General features: G+C 48.7%; 2 protein-coding genes across 2 annotated transcripts; both read left to right on the forward strand.

Annotated features, from left to right (window-relative positions):
* Nucleotides 1-10469: 10469 nt before the first annotated feature.
* LOC121593558 (CKLF-like MARVEL transmembrane domain-containing protein 4) lies at nucleotides 10470-19034 on the forward strand. Its single transcript, XM_041916028.1, has 4 exons — nucleotides 10470-11372; nucleotides 18201-18368; nucleotides 18454-18567; nucleotides 18632-19034. The coding sequence occupies exons 1-4, from the start codon at nucleotides 11199-11201 to the stop codon at nucleotides 18710-18712; spliced, it is 537 nt and encodes a 178-aa protein (XP_041771962.1). The 5' UTR covers nucleotides 10470-11198; the 3' UTR covers nucleotides 18713-19034.
* Nucleotides 19035-22810: 3776 nt separating this feature from the next.
* Nucleotides 22811-23844, forward strand: LOC121590730. Its single transcript, XM_041910655.1, has 2 exons — nucleotides 22811-23158; nucleotides 23229-23844. Exons 1-2 carry the CDS (start codon nucleotides 22970-22972, stop codon nucleotides 23607-23609), a joined length of 570 nt encoding a protein of 189 aa, XP_041766589.1. The 5' UTR covers nucleotides 22811-22969; the 3' UTR covers nucleotides 23610-23844.
* Nucleotides 23845-26507: the final 2663 nt, after the last annotated feature.

Genomic DNA, 26507 nt, shown 5'->3' on the forward strand with positions numbered 1-26507 from the left:
GCCTTGACTGCAGCACGGCAGCACGTCATCGGCGAGGTCGCATTCCCGCCGCGGCTCGAGCCCCGCATCACCAACGGCGACACGTAAGTCGCCTCGGCTGCAACGCAGCAGCCTCGCATCATAGGCGACGACACATTCCGCCTCACCTGCAGCAAACCCAGCACGTCCAGCCAGAGACGCCATCGCTGTGGCCGGCCATTGCTGTCGCCGGTCATGGCCCTGCCGGTGCAAGGTTTCATCGCGGCACCACCCTCACCTCCCGGCAGGCGTAGCAGCGACGCTACAACCCGAGGACGCGAACGCGGCATCATCGCCGCCGCCCGGGACAACGGTGCACCATAGCAGACGCTCCCGAGGAAAGCGAACGCGGCATCATCGCCGCCGCCCCGGGACAACAGGTCATCATCGCAGACGCGACCCCGAGGAACGCGAACGCGGCATCATCGCCGCCGCCCGGGAACATGAGCGCAGCAGCATCACGGGCCCCACTACGTACCATCGGTCGAAGGGTGTCACCACGCTGGTATTCCGTTGTGGAATATCACCCGCGTCGGTTCGACCCTTCGGTTATTAAAAGGGGGAGATGTTGTGGATAGACGTGCCGAGCCCTGGATTCGCCGTAGCAGTTGCGCTGCTGCTGGTCGACATCCAGGAATCGACACTGCGCTCACGCACACTAATACGCCGCACTTAGCGATGCGCGCTAAGTGTGTGCAGAGCGCACCTAACGCAGGAGTGTGTAACAGGCTACCGGTCGAGCAGGGCTCCCGGTAGGGCTCACGGTGCGGCTCGTGCGCGCGGCCCCATACATCAATATATTGTGTTTTGTATCATTTAATTCGGTTAATAAATGTGTAAAAGTGCAAACATAAAAGTTACTGAGGTGTGGGATAGCGAATCGATGCTTTGTGATTGGAATCTCGGCATCATCTACCCTATATACAAGAAGGGAGACAGGTTGGACTGCAACAACTACAGGGGTATTACGGTGTTGAATACCGCCTATAAAATATTCTCCCTGATCCTTCAGGATCGCCTTGTCCCGCACGTGGAAGAGATAGTAGGAAACTATCAAAGAGGATTCCGAAACGGAAAATCAACCACTGATCAGATCTTCACCATGCGGCAGATCTTGGAGAAGATGGCTGAATACAGACACGACACATACCATCTCTTCATTGACTTCAAAGCCGCATATGATAGCATAGCCAGGGTAAAACTGTATGACGCTATGAGCTCATATGGAATCCCGGCCAAACTGATAAGGCTAGTTAGAATGACTATGACCAACGTCACATGCCAGGTGAGGGTGGATGGAAAACTCTCAGGACCTTTTGCTACCACCAAAGGTCTGCGCCAGGGGGACGGGCTTGCTTGTCTCTATTCAACCTGGCGCTAGAGAGGGCCATCTGCGACTCGAGGGTGGAGACTACGGGAACCATCTTCTATAAGTCAACCCAGATCCTGGCATACGCTGATGGTATAGACATCATTGGTCTACGGGTCTCCTATGTAGCAGAAGCCTACCAAGGGATCGAGCAGGCGGCAGAGAGCCTCGGATGGCAGATAAACAAGGCAAAGACCAAACTGATGGTGGCAACATCAGCGGGCCCACCAACAAATAATCAGAATCTACGTAGGCGTGATGTACAGATAGGTGAACGCACTTTTGAAGTCGTCCCAGAATTCACCTATCTGGGGTCAAAGGTCAGCAACGACAACAGTATGGAAGCTGAGTTGCGCGCAAGGATGCTGGCGGCCAACCGGTCATTCTACAGCCTGAAAAAGCAGTTCACCTCAAAGAACCTGTCGTGACGGACGAAGCTGGGACCATATAGTACCTATATAGTTCCGGTACTCACATACGCCTCTGAGACATGGACACTGTCCAAATCTGACGAAACCCTCTTAGCCGCGTTCGAGAGAAAGATGCTCAGAAGGATACTTGGCCCAAGACCAAGGCCAAGACCGCAAAGCGGTTGTAGCGCCGGATAAGTAAGTGTGTAAGCATTAAAGAGATCTCGTGATGGAATCCACAATCGAAGTGTATGTAGTCCTGGTGGTCTCATGGCATTTTTTTTTATAACCAATTGTGAACATCACTTTTTGACAGAACAAGTGAAAACTTTTGCTCCAACGAACTTTCTGGAGGCTTGACGAATACTCAAAACACTCTTAAAATCTTCATTCAGAAGCAGAAGCGATAAAAATCAGCCTTCTAAATTCATACACCTTGGGATAAGTCCCACATATTACACCCACTTAGAAAACTGCTCGAAAACTGCTATACGATGCAAACAGCTGACAGGCTGAAATTTCAGCCTACGAACTTGAAACGGAAAGGACCCCATTGTCAGATTTTGGGGACTTTTGAGACAACTAGGCGCCCTATTTCGATCCCCCGCTCAGGGCCCCGAGATGAGCAAATCCGCCTCTGGTGTTACCGAACAAACACTATTTCAGAAATTTGGCTTATAAGGGACGAGAAGAATATATATCTTCAACATTGAGCGGAAAACAAAACAAAAACATTTAATAGACAATTAAAGTGAACTAAGGCTCCCATAGGCTTAACCAATTAGCGCCACAGTGTGTGCTTCGGTGTGTTGCGAATTGCGGTTTGCATACTGTAAGGCGCATTGCATGCAACTGGGATGTCAAAGTGCCTAGAATGTATGCAATCATCTCAACATTTTATCTCTTTTCTTTAACCTTACCACTCTATTAATCATATTGATAGCATTTCTACAAACAACACGCAATTTACAGTTTTGGGCGGCACTAGACACCCCAAAAAAAAACCACCAAAATCCGCTTACAAATATTGTTCTTGCATAATCTTATTAGACAGCAGTTTGGTTTTACGCTTGTTGCAAGCAAAAAGAAAGCAGAAAGTTTTGGATGTAAAAAAAAAAACAGAAGGAAAGGGGCCGATCACCCACCGGATAAAACCGGAACCGTTGCAATATGCAAAACGAAATTGCATAGAAAGAAAAAGCGAGGGGCCCTCCCATTTTTTTCCGCCCACCATTGGGAGGAAGCGTGTGAAAAGCGAAACCCATGCCGGCTGGTTTTGGTTTCGTATTCATTTTTGTTTTTTTTTTTCATTATACTCTACTTTAACATCATCATCCTCATTATTGCTATTAGAACTCGGCTGGTTCGGGAGGGGGATGAACGGGGTTGTTGGTTTGCCGGTTTTTATCTGCTCAGGGCTGCTCTGCTCCCCATCCCGTTCCCTCGTTTGCCTAAGATTGCAATTTTTGAGCTGAAGTTTAAATAATTTTCTTTTTCGCGCTAGAGAGTGGTGCTTGAGGGAGGCAGCTGGGTGCAGAAAGTGGCAAGATCCATCCATCTTCCGCTTCTTTCGCTGGCGCATAATAATTTCATCGTCGTTTTTTCCTTTCATTTTTTTACCGGTGCCTTTCCCCTCCCTTTATCTATGTATTATGTTTTTCTTACGATCTGCCCAAACCATAACATGCTGGTAAGGTGGGAGCTGGTGGAGCTGCCATACTTACAAGACAGTAACGGCGCGGAGCGGGACGTTTCAGGGCATGCAACTGTGAAGGCAAAAGGCGAAAGAATTTCCCGTGCCGCGCTCGGCGCAACGCAGTCGGCACCGGAAGAAAAGGTATTCAATTAAAAGTTTTATTTTTCTTCCCCTTCCCGGCCCCGGGTCGTGGCAGTCAACGTGGCTGGCTGGCGTGGCGGGGATTCTAGTTAACTCGTTACTTACTGCAGGCCGATCTAGGAGCGAGTCAAAAGCGATAACAAAATAAAAGAAAATAAAAGAACGGAAAACAACCTCAGCAAGGTTCCGCGCGACAGCTTTGGGGGCTCTTGCCCTCATCGTGGCGCAGCCAACATCGGTCCCCTTCTTGTCTCGTTAATCTTGGTAACAACCAGTGCACACACACACACACACACATGCAGACACACTCCCTCAGCTTATGGTCTCATCATTTCTGTAATAAGCGCAGACCGAAACGCTCCGAAGAAAGTTGTCACACCGCCGACACCGAACGACCTTAATCCCTGTTTCGTCTTCCAGCCACGGTCACTACCGGCGTCTCGGGCGTCTTGTAGCGAAGCATGAATGTTTAAAAAGGAGACACTGGCCTCAGCAAAAGGATCTCCCCTCACACACACACACACAGGACACGGTCACTTGCCGAGCCGCCAGTAATTGGATTGATTCAATATTCATACTCCGGAGCGCCGGTTAGCGAGCTTACGACCGATCGTATCCAGCGGGCCTTGCGCAAGGCTTTCCCGGTTTTGCCCATTCCTGACCTGAGCCGGAGAGCACTTGCGGCGGGTCGAGACACATCTCCGCACCGCCAGATACCACCATGAACGCCAGATGAATTGTCCGCGCGAGAAGGTCGAGGCCGATGGCTTCTAGTTCGCGGCGAGCTTCATCCTCCAACAAACCAACAAAGAAAAACACAAACACACACACACACACACACACAGCCAAGCAGCATACATCTTCATGCATAAACGATGAGCGACGGTACGGGATCCGTTTCGGCCGGTCCGGTTATGTGCTTGGGAAAATACCTGCCCAAGCGAAGCAATCCGGTCCATGCCCTATTGACAGCAGCAGCAGCAGGTGGCAACACTGTACCCCGAAACGCTTCATTCCACTGCCAGGGCCGAAACCCAGCAGGGCCAGCAGCCGAAAAGCCAAAGTTTGCAGCGAACTTTGCACCCCCAACGGCACAACTCACTTTAAGTGCGCCAAAAAGCGGTAACGTGATTATCGACGGTGCGCTGCTAGCACGACAAACGCCGCTGCTGCTGTGCGGTTTGCATACGCTTGCGGCGGGGGAGAGAGCGAGTGCAGGCATGCAATCTGGTACCCGCAAAGTGATCCCATTATGGTGCGGCTAAATGCTTTTCGAACGCATCCATTCGGTTCATGCAGACAGCTGGGCGGAGGTGCTAGCCTGAGTAATGTTGGGAGTAGCGGGCGAAGGACACTTTTTAGCATCTTCTTTTTTATTGTCATTTATTTGTTGGTTGCCTAAAAGTATGCAACTTGTATCACAAAATAAGCGCGATCTAAAAGCTGGCAGACAGGCGCAGGCTAAGGAGCAAATGCGCCTAAAAGTATGCAACGCACAATTCAAATCCTTCTTGCAGGGACACACTTAGTCGCATTTTAAGCTGCTGTTTGTTTTGTAATGGAGTTAACCTCGACATAAAAAATCAAATTTAGTGGAATAAAAAGAATGTTTAAAAAAATATTTACAACGAATTCCACAGCAACGATTCGAATTGTTTCATCATTATGCTCATGCATGGACAATTTATTCCAGAATGAAAGCAATGTGATACCAGCCAGTTAGCTGACAAATGCGCCCCACAGTATGCAATCTCGTGCAATAAAAGTAACAGCGGCGACAGCGCTATTGAAGCTCCGAGTGAATGTAATTAAAGCTGTGTAGCCTTAAAGTGGTGCAGCGTGACGCCCCGTTAACAATGCACCTTTAAAGTATGCAAATTGTAACGCACCTGTGCTGTCGTTCCAGAAAGTAAGCACGCAATCCATTTTCAAGAGACACGGAGTTGCTTTTTTGAAGACAGTTCCACTTGGCACATCCAAAATGTATCTTTAAAGTGATACAAATTATTTTCCAAATTAACCTTTTGTTGAGTGTGGAACGATTGCACTAAAACGCCTTAAAGTATGCAACACGCCGCAAAAAGCTATAACCATGCAGCTCCAGAACAGTGCGCCTAAAAAGTATGCAACTCGTACGGCAAAACAGCCCACATTAGAACAGGCAGACAGTCACTTTTGAAGCTGCTTTATGAGGCACATCAGCAAACAAACAAAAAAAAAAAACAAGTATGCATGCAAAAGTCACACTTACAGTAGCTGCTACTGGAATAATGAACACGGCACGCACACGCCCCTCAGCCACTCCAAATACGATAACGGGCAGCGACGCGTTTTCATTACTTCACTAGCCGCTCGTATCACTTCACTGAATGAGGTTAAAAAAGTGACTACTCTGTGCGTGTGTGTGTGTGTGTATGTATGAAAGAGAGAGAGAGAGAGAGAGAGAGAGAGAGAGAGAGCTGACTGATCCAGTGCCCTTTGCCTGAGACACCGGTTTGTCCCATTTATTGGCACGAAATTGAATGACAGGAGAGACTGCCTTTGGGGGAATGGGGGGGGGGGGGGGGGAGAGGAGTGGAATAAAAAACACACGCACAGTATCACCGAACACCGTTTCGTTTGTATGTAAATTGCGCTACGCCACAGCCCCACAGCACCCTTTCTGCTTGCGCTCGGCTTTTCGGCTTGCTGGCTCGGAAGGGCCATCGGAATTCGATATTCGGTCGGTGATGGAATTTAATTGAAATTTCCCTGTCAACCTACCCCACTTCCCCCCCCCCCCACAGCGTCTAACTTTTTCGTTGCTACCCGATGTTCCGACGCTTAGACCGCCGCGGCCGGGCCTTGGTGCGCTGCATCGGGCTGCAATTTCTAACGAAGTGCGTGCGTATTGTCGCAAAACCTCCCACTTCAGCACGGCGCACTTTGTAGCAAATAGTCGCTACCGCTCATCCCCTTTCCATCTTTCCACCATTCACACACACACACACGCGCGCGCCAATATGATTCGATTTTCCACCGATGATTTTGCTCTCGGCTCGCCAATTTTCATACATGCATTTTCATGGCTCGGTCGGCACATTGGCGATAAATCGAAAATGAGCCCATACCTTTCCCCGGGACCCCCTTGTCACCCCGGTCTTTTTCTGATGGTGGGGATGAAGGGGGATGGGGGGGATGCCATGCCGATTCGTGGAGGCAACAGTGCCGCAAACGCCGAGCTGCCTATTTATTATGCCGGGCAGATATTTTCATCAAAATCGCATAATAAATTCATACCCGACCGCGCGCCCGCATCGGGCTTCCTCCCAGGCGCAGCGGGAAATCATTGCATTGTGTCCCACCTGAGCCAACCGCATTAGGGGGAGAGAAAGAGGGGAGGGGAGTAGGGTTTTTTTGTGCAAATATATTCTCTCTCGCTCTTTTATCATAATTTCATAATTTTAATTTTATATTTTACACAACTTTTCGGCCAGGTTGCTTTCGTTCTTTTTTGTTGTTTGTGTATTGGTTTGCCCACCCTGCCCACCCTGCAACCTAGTGAGCCGTGACTCGCTAAATCTAGATTACACTAGCATTCGCTTCCACCACCATATCAACCCCTTCTGCTCCTGCTTTGCTTCGGGCTGGTGTTGCGACCCGGGAGGCGAGCGATTTTTGGAGGTTAACAAAAACACGATTTTCTTTTTTTTTTTTCTATACGCCCCAAAAAGCGAGCAAACCCAAAAACAAAGACACACCGGGGGAAGAAGAGCAGGAAGGGAAGGGAAAGGGACGGAAAACTTCCACTAAAACTGATACCAATTTTTTTTTAAATGGCTCCCATCGTTCGGTTGCATCCAAAATGGTTCAAAATTCGCTAATAATCTGTTTTCATGTTTTATTTTCCTTCCTCCCTTTCCTACTCTAGCAGGTCGCTTGATGCATATTTTTGTTTATATTTAGTTTACTTTTTTCTTCTTTTCATTTGATGGTTTTTGCTTTTCACCTTTTAAACCTGATTGGTTATTATATATCCCTTTTCCTTTGCCCCCGGTGCCACTTGTTTGTGCGGTCTGTGCATGCATTTTCCTCGCAGTGTGTTTAAGCTCTGCTAGCCGCTAGTCGCTTCCACTTGGCGGCCGGGCACAACCCGATGGACCTCGGTGCACCACCATTGTTGCACCGGTGCACCGTACCTTGTAGTTAAATATTCAAAGCACTTATGCAACACACCTCTCGTCAAGCCCTGGTTGGGTGCGTCAGGACGAGGGAAGCCACACGGAACGGGGGCAGAAAAGTCCTTTTTCTTTCCAGCGCTTTCCATTCAATATCGACCCAATCGAGGCCGGTGGAAAGGAAAAAAAGGAAAAAGGAACACCAACAAAAAAAAAAAACAATAAACCTTGCACCATCTTGCCTGCAAAAGTAAAAACCCACACCCAGGAGGGCTACTTCAGCTTCAGCTCGTTAGAATAAAACAATTGCTATTTGCCCGCACAAAACCGGACACGAACGGAAAGAGAAGACTGAGAGAGAAAGAGAAAGGGGGGGAGGGGGGGGGGTAGAAATAAAAATGAAACGAAAGTGAAACAAAACCAAACGCAAAAGTCGCGTCGAATGAACAGAAATTGAAGACCCGCGCGTCTTTCCCGTGCGCCATTTCTTTGAAAGGAAACCCCAAAGTGGGAGGGAAAGGAGTACGAGAAGGGTGAGGAAGGGAGGAATATTTTCCACTACACCTGTACTGGGTCGTCCTGGCGTCGTCTTGCGTTTTAAGTTCCTTTTTTTCCGCCCCTCTTGTCAGCATTACGCACTGAAGGTGTTTTTGCAGGGTTTCTGAACACTTCTGATATTTTTTTTTTAATTTTGAACAAAAATTAAATTTTGCTTTTTTTTCTCCCAAAATCGTTGCATTTTGTTGTAATTGAAAAATGAACTGCTTGTTAAAAAAAAATATCCTAATTCATCCTGTGAGTGACGCCCAAAGCGCTCCCTGTCGGAGCAATAGTTTTATTCACAGGACCAGTCATCGATCGCGTGAAAAGTACAATTTACAAGTACAAGTGGTATCGAAAGAGCGAGAAAGGGGATGGAAGGCATGCTAACTATAACTTTGTTCCCTTTTTGTTTTCCGTAGCGCAGTCATCCCGACCCCTTTCCCCTTTTTGAACAGGTTTTTTTTTGTTTTTGGTTTTCTTCCCAGCCTAGTTCGATTGCTAAAGTACCGTGCCGTTTACATACATTATATCGTTGTCACGGGCGTTTTTACAATTGCAAGCGAAATTACTTTTCAACTGTTTCTGATCTTTTCTTCGTGGTTTGTTTTTTTGCTGAGTGTGTTTTTCTTCGGTTTTATCAGCGACTAAAAAACAAACGGATGAAAAACTTACAAGGCTGTAGAGTGAAGGGTGGGGAAAGTAGGAGGTGGTGGAATTTTAGCCGGAAGTATGCATAAATGCGACCAACTTCGATAACATCATAAACAGCGGATCCGTGAAGCAGAAGCAAGCGGGCAAAAAGGGAAAACGAAAATCAACAAGATAAAATTGTTCTGCCCGGAGGGGCGCAAGGGAAAAGTTTTTCCCCGCGAAAATGTCACGTCTTGGGCGAGCCGGCGGGTTTTGCTGCGAGTGCTTATGGGAAAGTTTTGCCGACGCTTGGCGCGCTGCGTGGGCCGGGACCGGGCAGGGCTGTATTTAATTTGCACTGTGCAGGGTTGCTTTCGGCTCGTAAAAAAAAAAAAAAACTTTTTATACCTCATTCCCTTTTTTATATGTTTGGCTTTATTGCTTGTGAATCATTGTAAAAAAATATCTCATTGTATGAAAAACTCGTTACAAAGGAAGTTATTATATTTACAATTTGTATAAAAGTGAAATAGCTCCATGGTAATAACAAATAAATCACATTTCCCTTGAAACGCGTTTCAATAAGAAAAAAAATACTCATTTCGATGGATTGATTGGAAAGATAATTTCTAAAAAATCGTAACGGGAGGATCCATCAAATGAGATTTAACTGTTTAAAGCGATCCACAGATGGCGCTCAAGTTGCAAAGCTACTACTGTAGCGCCTTCCCAGCTGAAACTCGTAATGGGAGAGATCACATAATCCAGTTGTCATTTTCAAACTACAAAATCTTGCCCACTAATGACAATAACATGACAGCTATACAAAAGAAACCTCATAAACAATGTGAACCCATCGGGCAAATGGTTTCGTCATCAAAGTGTTTGATTAGTTTCACCAGCTTGCTTGAGAGCACCTTAATTAAGGTTGCCGCCTGGGTCACTGGCAAAGCTTACGCCGCAGCGAAGCTTTAGAGCTTATGGCTGCGTACGCATCTCCAGCCGCAGAGACGCAGCCAGCCACTCAAACGCATCAGCATCATCGGCACGTTTTTGTGCTTCGATTCGCTTACAAGCGTAAGAGAGAGAGAGAGAGAGAGAGCGAGAGAGAGAGAGAGAGAGAGAGAGAGAGAGAGAGAGAGCGTGAGACTGAGCGGAAACGATCCACAGAAGAGAGCGCAGTACAAGAGAGAGATTGAAAAAGGCAGGGTTTGAGAGGCAGATTTTCACGTCACGTAGCGTTAAAAAGTAAAAATATGTTTTTTTACTAAATATTTTTTTACACGCTTTCTATACAAACAGTCTTTACAATTTCAACCCAATAGTACATGATTAAGAGCATTCTAACAGCTGTAAATATTGCTATATAGTGCTAACCGCTAAATGCTAACACATCTGGCCGTCTGGTGAGAGCGTACGCCTACCCTAACAGCGTACGCGACCGAGAGAGAGAGAGAGAGCCAACCAACCAGCCAGACAGGTAGTTCGCGTTCGCGCCGACAGATCAGCACACCTTATTACTACCCGTAACGTCCTACCGAGCGGTTGTGTTTGGCTCTGTCAGGGTTTGGCGCTTTCTGTGTTTGTGTGTGCGTGTGTGTGGTTGTGTTTCAAACTGCAACGGATACGGAAACGTGTTGTGCAGGTTTATCGTTATCGTCGACGCGGACGCACCAATCAGCCCAGTCATCGTACACACGCAGGTGTTGGTGTGTGTAGACCTGCAATCAGTCCCAGCCTCGAGCCATCAACAATTTCCGGCCGTCCGGCGACTCTCTGCCGGCTGAAGCGAGGAACCGCGCGGCGAGCCGTCTTGCGATCGGAGCTGGCCCGCTGCTAACTTTCACCCGACCAAATTGGGCCATTTAATCCCGTACGACCGTATCAACACGCAGGCCACCGGGCGTGCCGTGCGTGACAGTATTTTCCCAAGCCCCAGGCCCCAGGGAGAGCTGTTGCCGGGCGAGTGTAGGAGGGTGCGAGCGAACCCCGATCAAGATCACGCGGGAATAGGAAGGAACTGTGTGTACGTGCTTGTGCGAGTGTGTGTGTGTGTGTGTGCATGTGTGTGTAAAGAAGGAAATCGACAACGTGCTGTGTCAAAAATAGAAACCCCCGTGCCAACCCGTTGGTGTTGTTTTTTTGACAAAACCGCGATTCTGTCAACCGGCTTCCCGCCAGCGTGAGAGTTTGAAGAGTGCATCGCTCCACCCCGCCAACAGCAAGCAGGAACAATGATGGCCGAAACGGTAGTGACGGTGGAGACACCGAACCGCACGGCCGCCAGCCCGGCCGCCACGCCGGCCCCGGGCCAGCCGCAGGCCAAACCGGAGTCCAACCTTAACTGGCTCAAGTTCAACACGCAGTACTTCATCACCATCCCGGGCATCCTGAAGATCGTACAGGTGGTAAGTAACGCTCTCTATCTGCTTTGTTTTGCGCACGGGAGGGTGTACAGGGTCCCCCGAAAGCTCAGCTCGCAACATCGACCGACCGGGCAAACGATAAGATTAGATAAACCAAAGAAGACACACAAAAAAAGGCAACCATAACGCGCGAACCTTCGGGAACCTGTGGTTGAGTTTTGGGGTTGGTTGGATGATTTTGGACGAGGTGTTGGTCGTACGGTTTTTGCCCGCCCGCTCAAACCACACCACAATGGGCGATTTTGATACAAGTATGTACAGCACCAGCTCAACCAGCAGGTTCGTCGTCTCCCTCTCCCTTCGGGGAACCAGCAACACACACACACACACACACACACACACACACACACACACACACACACACACACACACACACACACACACACACACACACACACACACACACACACACACACACACGCGCAGGCCTAAACGGAGCACCCACACGCTCCGCTGTATCTAATTGTGCTACATTGCGCTACACGACCCCGACCCTCCGCAACGAAATCGTACAGCTGTGTGACACTTGCCGTGCGCTTGTGTGTGGCCTCCCAGCGAGGCGTTGGTGGCTGCTTGAGCCACCGGTTGGCGGGCGCAATTGCGCAAATGTCTAGTCCTCGAGGTGGCCGAGTGCAACTGCTAGCCTCGTTAGCGCAGGCCACACCGGTTCTGCCGGTGAGTGGACGTGGACCGAGATTCGAGCCTGTTCTAGTTGTGGGAATGGGAAAGGTGTACGACACACACACACACACACTTGGAATGTACACACTGGTGGGCTGGAACGCATTCTCCGGCCGACTTGCAGGACACTGGAATGCCACCAGGCAGGCGGTGGGAGATGTATGTCTGGGACAGTGCGGGGCAATATGGACATGGACGTGCCTTAAAATCTTCTAGATGTCTCTATAAATCTCGCCGGGGTTCAGGAATCAAACAGCGCAACAGTTCAACCAAAAGCGGGAATCTTGCACAACTTAGCAATCAGATAATGGAATGTCTCATCCAAAGATAAGGGACTTTAGCAATCGAACTGTGGTTGTTTACGTTCAACTGTGATAATCGACGTCAACAGCTCGAAAGTGATCGCAAGCAATGTTTTCCAAAAAAATACGTAAATCATTTCGAGTAGTTTTCTTGAGGTATCCAACTGGGTACATGATGAACTAAACAAATCCAGCCGTGTAGCTACCATAATACATAGTAAAACAGTAAAACTACTAAAAAAAATCGGTTGACAGATGATTCGGTCCAGTATGATTGCGAATCTTGACGAATTGAAGGATTCTATTAACTAGCTGAACCATTTCATGAAGAGATAGAACTGTTCCAAGATATGACACGAAATCCTGAAATAGCAGCAATTATTGCACTTAGAACATAGGTAATAATAATAGTAACTGAGGCCTGTTTCTTACTTCCAAATCAATTTGAGCAGTAGTCAAATGTCACCAAAAGCAAATAATAATCCAGTAGCATTGGGCTGCGTATGACAACGACAACTTTTTTCAGTACGACATCTGTCTAAAGAAGTCGTCCCAACTGCCCTAATTGAAGCATTACCTTATGTCTTTATTTCTTTACTTCTTTGAGTCTTGCACAACACCAGTCATTGCCTACCAATATTTGAGAATTGAAAAATAAGAAATTTCATTTTTGAAGGAATTTGGGAAATGTAAGATACAGGATGTCAAACCACCAAAGAAATGAGATCTATTTGCAGCTTTTCAAGAGCTCGTTTTACTGAGCTAAAAATGGCACTAGTTGCGGTGTCCATTATGCCCCAGCTTCGTGCTGACAGCGCAACCTTTGCTATGACACTTGACGTTCCTGCTTGCTTGCGATGTCCCACTGTTTGCCTATCGATAAAATCCGGACAGAGGGGTGCCATCTTGACCTGCAGCACACCTGTAGCTTATCGGGACAACAAACTCTTCAAACTCATCATTATTGTCCGAGTATGTGTGCCTGTGTGTGTGTGTAGCTGATAGATAGTAAGGGAGACTCTGCAAGGCTCCTCCTCTAGAGGTTCCTGCAACACCTGCACACACACCCACGGGTCGTCCAGAAATTCCACCCCAGTAAAAGTTCTTTCAGTTCTGGGGATACACAAAATGGAACAAAGCAGACACACGAACACAGAGAAGATAGTTTTGCTGGCCGGTTAGAGGGAGCTCGGCTGGACATCGGCTTCCCATGGCTATCTAAAACCCATTAACCTCGTACCTCGGCTGCGTGGCCATCCCCCTTTTTCCCAAAACTGGTCGTGCAACATTCTGTCCCGTCGCCTGTCTCCTCTATCACTCTCTATCTCTCTCACTCTTTCATTTAACCCACCTTAATCGAGGAGGATCGTCTATCCGATCGATACGGGCTACGATACGACACGTCCCCACAGTATCACGTCTCTTGGGTCGCTTATTAGGCGGTGCACATGCGTGCTCGACGCTGCCGCATCTTCCATCGGATGAACCCACTTTCCCACCGTGGAGTACCTGCTGGATCTCTCCCGGAGGAGCAGCATACCAAGGTGACTCTACTTGCGATAAATTATCCCCATTCCCAACTCCAGTCCGCCTTTGCCCCGTGGCTACGTGTGCGAGACGTGAAGCGAAGCTAAGGCTTTCTCTTAGGGCTGCTCATACACTATCTCTCTCTCTCTTGCTCTGTGTTTTGAGCCCGGTTTTGTTTTGATTTCGATCTTCGCTAGCGGTCAAGCGATCGTTGCCAGTGTGTGGAGAGTACCTAAACCACTCCACGGAGCTGCCCGACGCTACTGCCGCTCATCTTGCTGGGGTTTCCGAGGCCGTAGCTTCGGATGGAATGCGTGCTCCGTGATGTAAACACCGATGATTTCAGATATTTTCCCCTTTTTTCTAGAGAACTGTTCATCAATCGTATCGCATCATCGCTGGCAGCTTGAATAAGACCGTGAAGTTGTCGCGTTGGCACTGCACAGCTCTCCAGCACTTGGGTGCCCAAGAACCTGGAATACGAAACCGCAGCTAGACAAGCTGTTTGTTTGTTTTTTTTTTGTTCCAACGAAACAGCATGCTGTAAAGTCATCACACCAACTCGCGCCCTCCCACACGAAACCGTGGCGAATAGGCGTCAAAATCGCACAAGATGTTCTAAGCTGCGGCTCCGCTTCTAAGGGCGTTCCAGAGCGGAGGTTGGGCGGCCTTGGGCGGGACTGTGGGCAATGGCACAGAACCGATGCGCAAGCCGACTCGTTCACGCTCCATAAAGCATCTCTAAAACGCGGCGAGAGCGATTTGTTTTGCAACAGCTGCTGCACAGCCAAGCACGCTTGACACACGGCAACACGGGGCTTTTGGAGCGGGGTGTGGGTCGTTTGGCCCCACCTGCGTGGAATTAATTCCATACGCTAAAGGTTAAAGAAGTTAACAGGGAGTCCATAAAAAAGAATAAGGTGGACCCAATGGAGCTTCTGGTGTACCCTCCGCTGTCTTCTCAGTATGTCTTGGGTCACATCGTACCCTGTCACCTCCCATTGCTGCCTTACGCAGCGACGCATCCGCCGTCAGCAACTCGGTCAGCTCCAGCATTCTAACGGGAAACGCCGGGTAATAGAGCCGCCGTGACCCTATTCCAGAACGGGCCCAACGCTGCTTGTGGCGTGTGCCGCAGCAACACGTCTGGATCTGGCGATCGAGAGCAAGAATCGGGGGGGGGGGGGGACTGGTGGAACGAAAAAATAAAAATGCACGGGGCCTTGCGTGTAGGGAAACAGGTTTTGTAACTTCCAACATTCTCTATCGCCCGTTTTCGCCCGTTTCTCCGTCTACGTGCATAGAGTTTAGGCCTTTACGCCTTCTAATATCTTTCTTTTTTTTGTCGTTGTTGCTACGCCGTTTTGCTTTTGAAATGTGTCACACGGGTTCTTGGGGCCTGATGGAAGACATTATGGTATGCCGATCTCCCCCAGCTCCACCAAATCATTATGAGGACACACACACAAACTCAAACATAATTGTGTGGGAAAGCGTGGAAAAGTAAGGGTCATATGAGGTTTACTATGGTATTCATACCGTACGTTCCAACCCACCAGTGCACCAATGCCTGGGAGAGATACACATGCAGCCATTTTTTTTTATTATCATTTATCTACTTCCAACCCTTTTTTGGAGCAACGCACTGTACGCGTGTGTGACCTGCCTTATCACACTTCTGTCACACACACACACAGGTGTGAGGACGGGGTGGGTGAACCAACTCCAAAATAATGAAAAAAAAAATGCCTTCCCACTTTCCACCAGGCAGGCATCGTTGCATTGCGAGCGACGGCGCAACGAAAACGGCGGACCCAAAACAAAATCGAAAACGGCTCGCCGCGTCACACAAAAAACAACTCAACGGTGACGGAAGATGCGGGAAACGTGTCAAATAAATTTTCCATTTCCCCCTATTGGCCCCTCTTGCCCCATGGATACTGAAAACCCTTTCTTGCTGCGAGCGGCACAACGCGCCAGTTTTGGTTCGGGCGACTCTTTGGGCTTAGGATCGAGCGCTCTTTCTTTATTTCTCCGTCTCGGTGGTGGTTCAGGCGACAACCTGCCCCCCTCACTCTCGGTCGGCAAAGAAAGTGGGCTAAACGGCTTGTCTTCTTCTTCTTCTTCCTCGGTTGTGGATCGCAGTAAGCGCACCCAGGCGGGAACCAGGTCGATGTACTACACTGGAACCACTGGAAACCCCGGGTGCTGCACGACGACGACACAAACACCCGCAAAACGGGTCCGGGGGGGGGGGGGGAAGGGTGGGAAGGAGGGAGAAAAACTTTCTCCCTCCACGCGGCTCTCGGGAGGGTCGTCGCCCGGCTGTGTTGAAACCGGCGTAAGCCGTCCCCAGCTGGTGTGAGTGGCTATGCCCCAAGTGTCTTTCCTGAAGTCGCGCAAGAAGTAGAGCCAGAAACTGGGGAAGACCTGTGAGGGGAAAGGGGCGGACGACATGGCAGTTTTGATAACGGTTTTCGGCAAAATGGTCTGGCCGCGAGATAAGGAAGAATGCTGGACCGCTCCAACAGTGCCCTCAATGCCTGAGCGACACCTGAGAATTCCTGGGCTGCAGCGGTTTGATTAGTTTGCCAGAAATGCCCCATAGACCTCCGTATCTGCGGGTATCAGTTCACGGTGAGATGACAACCTCCGCAAACGAAGTTGCCAGAGCTCGCAAGATAAAATCTGAGCAGAATAACTTCAACATCTAGATCACGTCTTGAGCCGTAACTCTGTAGTAAGTTCCAGCAACTCCCAAAGAGCCGTCGAACCAGCCGCAGGCGTTCGTGCATACAGTCGACTGTGAGCCGAGTTCCTCAATCACACTCAACGTAGTCCGGCACGGCTCGAAACACCAAAATCGTTCAATTCAACGTGAGAAAAACTACTCCGGAACACTGAATGTGCTAACTGAGGGCCGGCACAGTTAGTCATCCGCCAGCTAGCCCCTCCTTGCGCAACAAACGCGAGCGCACGAAACTCCCCCACAACGGGCGCTGTAATGTAATGTCTTCGCACGTTCAGTGTGGGTGGCATGAGCCGCTCGTATGTGTGCGTGTGTGTGTGTGTGTGTGTGTGTGTGTGTGTGTATGCTGCATGGTTCAGTAATAAATCCCGCTTCTAACTGCACGCGGTGCAGCCTTTTTCGGTCACGTCCAGTCCCATTTCTATCGCCAAAAGCCGTAAAAGTCGCTCCCCCGCTCGGTTCTGTTGTCTGATGGTTTGGTTCAAAATGCATCACGCACACACACACCTGTCAGTTTGCGATGTGACCTCGTCATCACTTACTATATGTTACGAGCACACACACACACACACACACACACACCTAGCACTCTGTTTGCCTTGCAATAACAACTAGGCGATGATTGATCGGGAAATGCGGGAATGCGGGAAGCGGTGTGCGCATTAAGCACAGGTCTGACACCTCATTTCCTGGAACGTTATCAGCTGGATTCCCAAAATCGGGCTTTGAGTGGTGCTGTGTGGGATACCGATTTGGTAACCGTCCGGCGTGCGACGTTGCGAAGCTGTCAACGTGAGACCCTCTATGTATTTTTTTGGTTTGCCATACCGACATAGTTAGCACCTTGTTGGGGACGCCTGGGTACGCTGGGTGTGTGTGTGTGTGTGCCCTGCCTGCTAATTAGTCATGACTGCTCCCGAACACCTGCGGACCTTGCGGACAGTAATTTATGTGTGGGGCCTGGGGACTAAGTACGCACCTCCAACCATACTACCGGACTGTACTGGCTGGAAGTATCACACTCTGGCACACTGTCGCTCACGTCCAAAGGTGTGAAGCACCTGAATTTAACTGCCGATATATGGTCGAGCCCGGGATACGGTATACTTCCGCCCCGTCGATCAGCCTGCTCATCGCCTGCTTCTTTTTATGGAGCGTGCGGTCGCCGCAACACGCTAGAGCTGACATCTTCTCCGGAGACGACCATTTTGTTTGGGGGTGGATTGGAGATTCGTGGAGGAGGTTATGGTTTTGTTTGTTTTTTTTTTCGCTAGCAACCCACCGCTGACTTCATCGTCTGGTGCATAGGCGACTCAATTGGCGAGCTGGCAGGCAATTGGAATTCGGTTGGAACAGCTCAAACGCCCTCTCCCCCCCACAGGCAATTGACTTTTGTGCGGTACCATCTGGTGACACGATGTTGGATGACCAAATAGACCTCCGAATGTCTCACCAACTTCACCTTTCACAGACCATGAATGCTGGATGCTCCAATAGAATTGTTTCATTTGTTTGTTGTGCTCTTTCTCTCTCTCTCACACACACACGCAGGTTTTCGGCATCATCTGTATGGCGTGCGCGTCCCCCGCCCTGATCGGTGGCACCCACTTCTTCCTGTTCGTGGTCGTCACCTTCTTCATCGCGACGCTGCTCTGGACGTTCGTGTACCTGCTCGGCATCCGCGAGGTCCTCAACCTGCCCATCAACTGGATACTGACGGTGAGTGCTGGCGGAGGTCACTGTATGGCGCTGTGACTCCTCACTGGTGGTCCTAACTTCGCCAATCCGCTTTGAATGTTTGCAGGAGTTGATCAACACGGGCATTGCCACCCTGCTCTACTTCATCGCGTTCATCGTGCAGCTGGCGTCCTGGTCGAATCTGTACGGGCACGGCCGTGGCTCCAACATTGCCGCTGGCGTAAGTGTTTCGGTTTTACGCGTCCTGCCACAAGCAGCTCTAAAGCAACTCCCACTCTCTGCAGGTGTTTGGTTTGTTCAACTTCCTGGCGTACACGGCCGGCACGTACTTCCTGTACGTGGAGCACCGATCGGCCGGCGTGTAAATGTAGGGACCCGCTCCCCTGCGGGTGGATGACACCTGCTTTTGCTGGCTAACAACTCCCGAGTTAACATCCGTCCCAGAAAAGAAGAGGCCACGGGATTATGGTACATACAGTGAGACCTACAGTCACAGGCCCGGGGGACACTTGATGAATAATGGCAGCAGCATCAGCAGGCAGCCAGCAAAAGCCAGCAAAACCCCGAAAGCGCCCAATTGGGGAAGTCGACCCAGTCACGCAAAACCCGTTAGGCGCTACTATACATACATAGTTTGTAGGATTATTATTATATATAGAAGCATATATATATATATATTTACGATTCTTTCTCTTGTGTATAAGATGTACCCTTACCAGACCAGAACGTGCAGTGCAGTTCGTAGCAGGGCTCGCACCTTCAAGACCGTGACAGTGCGGGTAAGCGCGTGAACCGGACGTTGTAAACAAGCCCGCAGCAGCATTTGTTTCACTTTCGCTCTGTGCTTCGGTGTTTCCTTTTTAATTACCGCGGTCAACGCCGTCCGCTTTATCTGCGTTCGGGCTTTCGCTTCGTCCGCAGGCGCACACAAAAGCACAAAACAAAACCAGACACAGACACACACACACACGCCCTTAGAGATAGTTTTCGTTTTATTTCGATCCGTATGCATGCACGCACACAGCGTTGCGTTGCGCTGGTGCGTCGTTTATTTGTTTCCAAATTTCTGTACACAATCTTTGTTTTTTTTGTCTGCCCCTGTTGCTGTCTCTTTTCTGTTCCTTTCTCTCTTGTCATCTGTCGGTGCTGTGGCAGAACCGGGATAGTACCGGCGCTTACAAGTGCTTCCGCTGATGCGCTTGTCTGCGTTTTGTATGTATCGTTTCCATTGTACGTCTTTTTTGCCCTTCTTCATCTTCCGTTTATCTCTCTCACTCTCTTTCTCTCTCGTTTTTAAAAGATTTCCATTGTTTTGCGTGTGCGGTACCGGGCGTAAACAATCAAACAAAAGTGCGCCTGTAAAACATCGGATCGGAGCGTAAGCAGGCACGCATTTTCGGTGCTGCAATCTAAACACAAAAAAAAAACGGAAACTGTACAAGTGCCGATAGGAAAGCATTATTTTATTATGATTTGGTTGCATGGACAAGAAGAAAACGAAAAAAAAACACACACACGCACGAAGAAAAGTACACTCACAAGCGTTACGATGAGTTGCCCTTATGTGTGTGTGTGTTTTTTTTATTTGTGCTTTGTTTCAGTACCCTAGCAACGCTTATTTAAAAGTATTTATCTGTTCGCTCGTTAGGTACCGATTAATTTTTGCTTAAGAAACCATTTTGTTTTTTTTTTGTTTTTTTTTTCGGGTAAGATGGCTTCACTATCACATTAACGCCGCACAGATTTAGTGAGGGAGGGAATAATCGATTTACAAAAAAAAAAACCCGTGACATTAACAAGCAGGAAATTGTAAGCCGCAATGTGAGGCATTAGCTCATCTCGCAACGCAACGCAGAAGAGCGAAACAAAAACAACAACAACAACAACAGAAACAGAAAACAATAAACTAAAACGGGCCGCAAATTACTACCGTAAGAAAACGAACGAAGCAAACCAACAAAAAAAAAGGAAAAGAAATAATAAACCTGCACCACACAGTTCTTTTACCGCAGCCCTCCGGGGTGTGAAATCGTTCGGCGGGTCGCGAAAAATGGCCGCTTCCGTGCTACGGGACCGCACGGGACAGGAAGCGGGTGTTAATCGAAAGCCGAGAGTTGAAAATGAAAGTGCCGGTTTTCGTTGTTTTTTTTTTTTTGATCGAATATGAGGTAAGTAAATCGAATGAGAAGTAAAGCAAAAAAAAATCAAGCCATGATGGGAAGGGGAAATAATGATAATGAGTCATTAATTAAAACGCACTTTGTTATGTTTTTTCCCCCCTTTCGCTCGGATAGCAGCGTTGTTGCGTCCTACTTTTTTAGTCTATCTTGAGTTTAATTTGTATTTTGAACACCTTTTGAATAGAGTTTTTTTTTTTTTTGGAGAAATTTTTGAACACCTTTTTTTTGTTTGTTTTTTTTGTTTTTTTTGTTTTTTTTTTTTTTTTTATTTTTTTTGACAGCACAAGATAAGAAATTTCACAAAAGAAGTACAAAATATGTGCAAAATAAGAGTGCAAATAAAATCTCCTTTTGCGGCGAGCAACCCTGCAAACATCCAATGCAAAACAAATCTATTTAAATCTAATATTCTTCCTTCAACGCACACGCACACTCACACACGACATTAGGCGAAAAAATCAGAACAGAAAAGTAACACTCTCCTGCAACTCCAGTATTCACCAGTTACAACCTTCAAAAAAAATCCGGTACGGAGACGAAATGATTGGAAACATATGCGTATCGTAGACAAACACACCCGATTACGGGGGAAATAGGGGAGTTGCATTGCGAAGTTTGTGGGAAAGGGGAATCGAAGGAATGCAACACCACCATTCGAGTGCGCGTCAACACATCCACACTAGTAGGAGGGGAGGGGGGAGACTAGAAAATTCCGGCACACCCTCCTTTCCAATGCATCGGCGCACGGAGAACGCATTAAATGTTCCTCCATTCCTCCGCCCTCGGAGTCCTCCCTTTCCTCACGATTCTGAACCGTTTGGAAGGGTGAGTGTGTGTGTATATGTGCCAAGTCAATAAAAAAAATATTATGTTACATTTGACGTGAGTCCCCCGTATTTGAATAAGGTTTTATTGGAGATTCTCAATCTTTTGTTTATTTTCATAATATTTCTTGTTATATTTTTTTCCATATTTTTTTTTATGCTACAAATTAAACTATTTTGTGCCAGCAATCGCTGCTGTAAGCATCCAGCTTTAAGGTAGTGCAAAACGGTACTCAATCCACTACACCCACTGCCCCTACCCGCCACCGTCAAGTACCGGAGGCCCGCTCCAAGAGCTTCGGTCCGCAAGTCGCCGGGCCGCGCCACAGCACGGGGCAACTTTTTTAATAATCGAGCGATCCGCGTTCCGCCACGGTGGATGCGCTTTGGATGACCTGTTTCATCCCCGCCCCCAAGCACCCACCCTTTTATATGCCGCTGTTCACGGCCCGGTGCGCTTCGTAGCCCCTCGCCCGGCCCCCAGCTGGATCGATCGCAACAAAACGCATCGGGCGGCGGTGGCGCGCCGGCAAACAATTTCTCAAGTGCACTCCCTTCCCGTTTATTTGTTTCGCTTCCCTGGCCGCTCTCTGTATCAACCTTAATAATGATGATGATGATGATGATGACGATTGTCACATAAACCGATGGATGGCGCTGGTTCATCGATGGATGTAGCGCCAGAAGCACCGCAAGTGCAATCAACACGCACACCATCGCGCAGCCGGTCACAATAATTATGTGACAATATGTTTATCGATTTCCAGGCGAAAGGTTTTGGCATACGGTGCAGCGTCTCGTGTGCATCTCGGAACGTGGGGCCCACCCGTTCTGCCACCCGTTGATTCATTTTTCATTTAATCACTTTGAGTACTGGTACGTGCAGCACGCACCCTGGATTGGACTGTCGAATGTAGTGTGTCATCGTGGTTGTGTGTGTGTGTTGTGTGTGTGTGTGTGGTGTGTGTGTGTGTGTGTGTGGTGTGTGTGTTGTGTGTGTGTGTGTGTGTGTGTGTTGTGTGTGTGAATTACCGTGTGCAAGTTTCGCTTATCATCCGTATCTTTCGCTTCAACAGCGTACCCAACTTCCCGTTCCCGACCCGTATGATGGGGAGCGTGATGATGGCCGGATTGGGCGATAAAAATTCCCCATTTGTTTCCCCCCACCCGAGCTAACAGTAACCGACACAAAATGACGCTCGCAAACAGCAATAGTTATTAAAGTGGCAAAAATAAAAAAAAATCGCTTTAAAAATAACGCTTTGCAATGAAATTTGCATAACTTTAGGCGAAATTAACGCAAACCCGCCTTAATGTATGCAATGCGCACAGCACAACCTGCTTCCTTGAGCATTTGAATGCAAAATTGAAGTGCATTTTGTGTGCCATTTTTTTAACCCGCCTCCAATCTTTCCCTCGATCGGAAGAAAACCCCTGTGCCAGATTGCGCCCGCGTACTGAAACGTAAACAAACCCGTCACCCGTGCGCGCGTCGTGTTTATTTTCACTGCACTCACTGTGCCTCGCTCGCTTGGTTGCCTTTGCAAACTTGTTCGACAGTGTTCACGGCAGTGCCAGTACAGGTTTCGCCGTGATCCGGAAAAGGTGAAACAGCAGGATGACGGGCATCTTTGGACAGCTCACGCCCCCGGGCGTACCCGGCCAATGGGGAGACAAGACCCCAGCGAAGGAGCCGCTAGACGCGCACACGGTTGACGTACCGGCCATCGGTACAGCGGAACGCAAGGGCTGCCTGTGCACGCTGGAGCGCACGGCCATCCGGAACCGGCTGCGCGTGGCACAGTTGGTAAGTGACGGTGCGGTGGAGTACTGCCTTTCCCTGTGTAATGGTGGCTTCTTTTGTTCGTTTTGCACAGCTACTGACGATCGGTGCGCTGGCCTTGATCCGGCCGCAGTACAACGACGGCGTACAGTGGACGACCCTGTTCGCCCTCTGCCACACGTTCGTGATTTCGTTCGTGCTGCTGTGGGACCGGCACTGCTCGGGCAGGATCGTGCGCACCCAGCTGCCCCTGCTCGACTGGCGCCGGCTGGAGCTGTGGTACACGGCGATTGCCACCGTCGCGCTGTACGGGCTCGCGTACGGCGTCCTGTTCGCGCACAAGGGCTACGGCGGCTGGTACGTGTGCAACTGGGCGTCGAGCGTGCTGACGCTGCTGACCGCGCTGGCGTACGGGGGCGAAACCTGGCTCCAGCTGCGCGACAAGTACGACGGCCGCACGGCCATCGGACAGTAAGGGGAGCAAACCTCTCTCTCTCTCTTTCTGCCCGTCCAATGCATTTGTTTGGTTTTTTTTTGCGACGCGCAGTGTGTGTGTCTGTGACTTGCAGCTTGCATCAAAGCTTGCATCGCTTCGCTTGTACCCAAGCTACCGCCATCTGGCGGGAAGCACAGTGTACTTTGCCCTTACTGCAGGGGTAGCACGCTTTGCTTTGCAATAAATATTCAAGTTTTGCGTGAAATTAGTTTTTCTTTTTTTTAAATAATACATCTCAAATAGAGGCCGCCTAGCCGGCAATAAATCGGCTCCCAAACGCCGAACTCGTGCTGGGAGAATTTTCTAACCCGCCCCAGATTCTAAATATAGCTTCCAAACCGATTCCAACACGCACCTAAACAAACGCATCGAGCGCAGTTGCAGTTCGTGGTGTATGTACTGGAGCCGAACGGTCTCGAGCAGGCCAACTACTGGAGTGGAGATAAAAATAACAAAAACGGTCTTTCGAATAGTGGGGATGGGGGCAGATCTAAGCAGAACGAAGGAAGGACAAGCAGCAGGGTAAGTGTGTTAGACTAGACGGCGCGACAGCCTGTTGCCAGGGGGGGGGGGGGGCAGCTGCCAGGCACTTGTGGAACAGGAGCAACAGTGTACGGTTATACGGTTCTTGGGGAATTGTTTTCGTTCCCTTCATCCTGCTCCCAACCCTCCAAACTCTCTTCTTGGGCAGTGACCGTGACGTTGCGAAGCACGGTGGAACACCGACTGAAGCGTAACTGTCCACTGGGCGATGGCACACCTTTTTTGTTTGTTTTTTTGTTCCGCCACACCCTTCCATCAAAACTGACCCTTTGGGAACGGTTTTTTTTATCTTTATTTTCCTCCCTTTCACAGTAAATGTTCTTCTTTCGAAATGGGGATGGTTGGTGGGCTGAGAGGAGGGTTGTAAGAAAGCAACTCCTCTCCAAATGGTGGAACACTGTTGCTTCCGTACGACCGTACGTTAGCAAATCGGAAAGGAATGTACAAACAGTGCACTGGCCATCTTGACCGCTTCAGCGTGAGTGTTTGATGCATGAGTCAGCCTGTGCCTTACATCATTCCTCATCCGAAACCGCATGATATCACCTACCGAGGGATGCATTCGCGGAAGAACAAAAAAAAACAATCCACCACTCAATTGGCTCTTGAGCGCGAGCGGCAATGACATCATCGCGATCAGGCGGCGCGCCACAGACACGTTTCTCAACAGTCAAATGCAAATCTTCAACACAGCACGATAAGGAGCCCAAGCCCTTTGCAATGCCTGCACGGTTACAACCAAAGGACGCGAGAAGACCGCCCGCTTCCCGCCCGCCAAGTGTCGCTGAGGTTTTTAGGATGACACGCGACACCGAAACGCGAAATAAACATGTTTTGGTAAACACGTACATGCCACCTCCTCGGGGGGGTATGTTTTCGTTTTCGTTCGGTTCTTTGTCCCTGCCCACGCCGCGATTGTTCGTCCGTGCGTGTCTCGTGCGCTCGTCCCCAACGGGAAGGCTCACCAATTTCACTCTCGCTTGAATGTAGCGGCCCGCTGCTACAGGGTGTAGCGGAAGATTTGATTTTTTTTTACAAAGCATCGAATTAGTAATAACATAACATCATGCTTCACATAAGAGGTTGATGTCGATATAAGAGACATATGATCCAGTTTTGTGAATAAAAAAAAAATGTCAACGCTAAAAAATGCAGAACACATCAATCGAATTTGACTGGGCGTCATCCATATTTTGCGTAACTTAAATAGAGAGGGAGGGGATGCCGTCAAATGTAATGATTTTTTACATGAGAGAGAATGTGTGTGTGTGTGTGTGTGTGTGTGTGTGTGTGTGTGTGTGTGTGTGTGTGGTGTGTGTGGGTGTGTGTGTGAATGTGTATGTGTGAGTATGTGTGTGAGTATGTGTGTGTGTGACGGAAATAGACAGACAGAGAGAGAGAGAGAGAGAGAGAGAGAGAGAGAGAGAGAGGAGAGAGAGAGAGAGAGAGAGAGGAGAGAGAGAGAGAGCGAGAGAGAAAGAGAGCTACACTTTTGTTATTTGACTCATATAATCCCAGAAGCTGCTATGTAAAACAATACTGAAAATTATCAAACACGATTCGTCTCTAACAAGATGAAAATTGTATAACAAAAATCTTGAATCGAACAAACTAAACCTAAAAAATTTTATATTTATCAGCAGCCAGTCATTGGACGGCTTTTTTCACACTGATGTGAGACTGCAACAATTGTTGCAAACTAACGATGTCAGGTTCAGATAATCAGTATCAATGAGCTTTTAGTGGTCCGGTATGACGTTACTACAATTATGTTATTGTTGCATTGTTGTGAATTTTTTAAAGTTTTGGAAAGCAAGTGACAGAGAAAAAATTATATAAATTTCATTTGTATCTCATTTTCGTGCAATGAATAAGCATAAAGTGGGAGGAGTTCATGGGGAGGGGGTGGGGGGGGGGGTATTGGATGGAGTGGTAACTATTTGTAACGTAAGTTTTTTCGAAAGGAAAGTTTCCTGTACAATTTTTTTTTGTAACAATAAAGTGGACAAAGATTCGAAAATTTGCACTTCTTGCGTAACGTACTTCATGGATGATGCCTTCCCAAAAATAACTAGCACAACCATATAGAGGTGCTCATTAGGAATATGTGTGTGTGTGTGTGTGTGTGCATGCGCGCGCGCGCGCGTGTGTGTGTATGTGTGTGCATGTGTGTGTGTGTGTATGTGTGTGTGCATGCGTGTATGTGTGTGTGCATGTGTGTGTGCATGTGTGTGTGTGCGTGTGTGTGTGGTGTGTGTGTGTGTGTGTGTGTGGTGTGTGTGGTGTGTGTGTGTGGTGTGTGTGTGTGTGTGTGCATGCGTGTATGTGTGTGTG

This window comes from Anopheles merus, chromosome X (assembly GCF_017562075.2).
Source record: "Anopheles merus strain MAF chromosome X, AmerM5.1, whole genome shotgun sequence".
Lineage (NCBI taxonomy): Eukaryota > Metazoa > Arthropoda > Insecta > Diptera > Culicidae > Anopheles > Anopheles merus.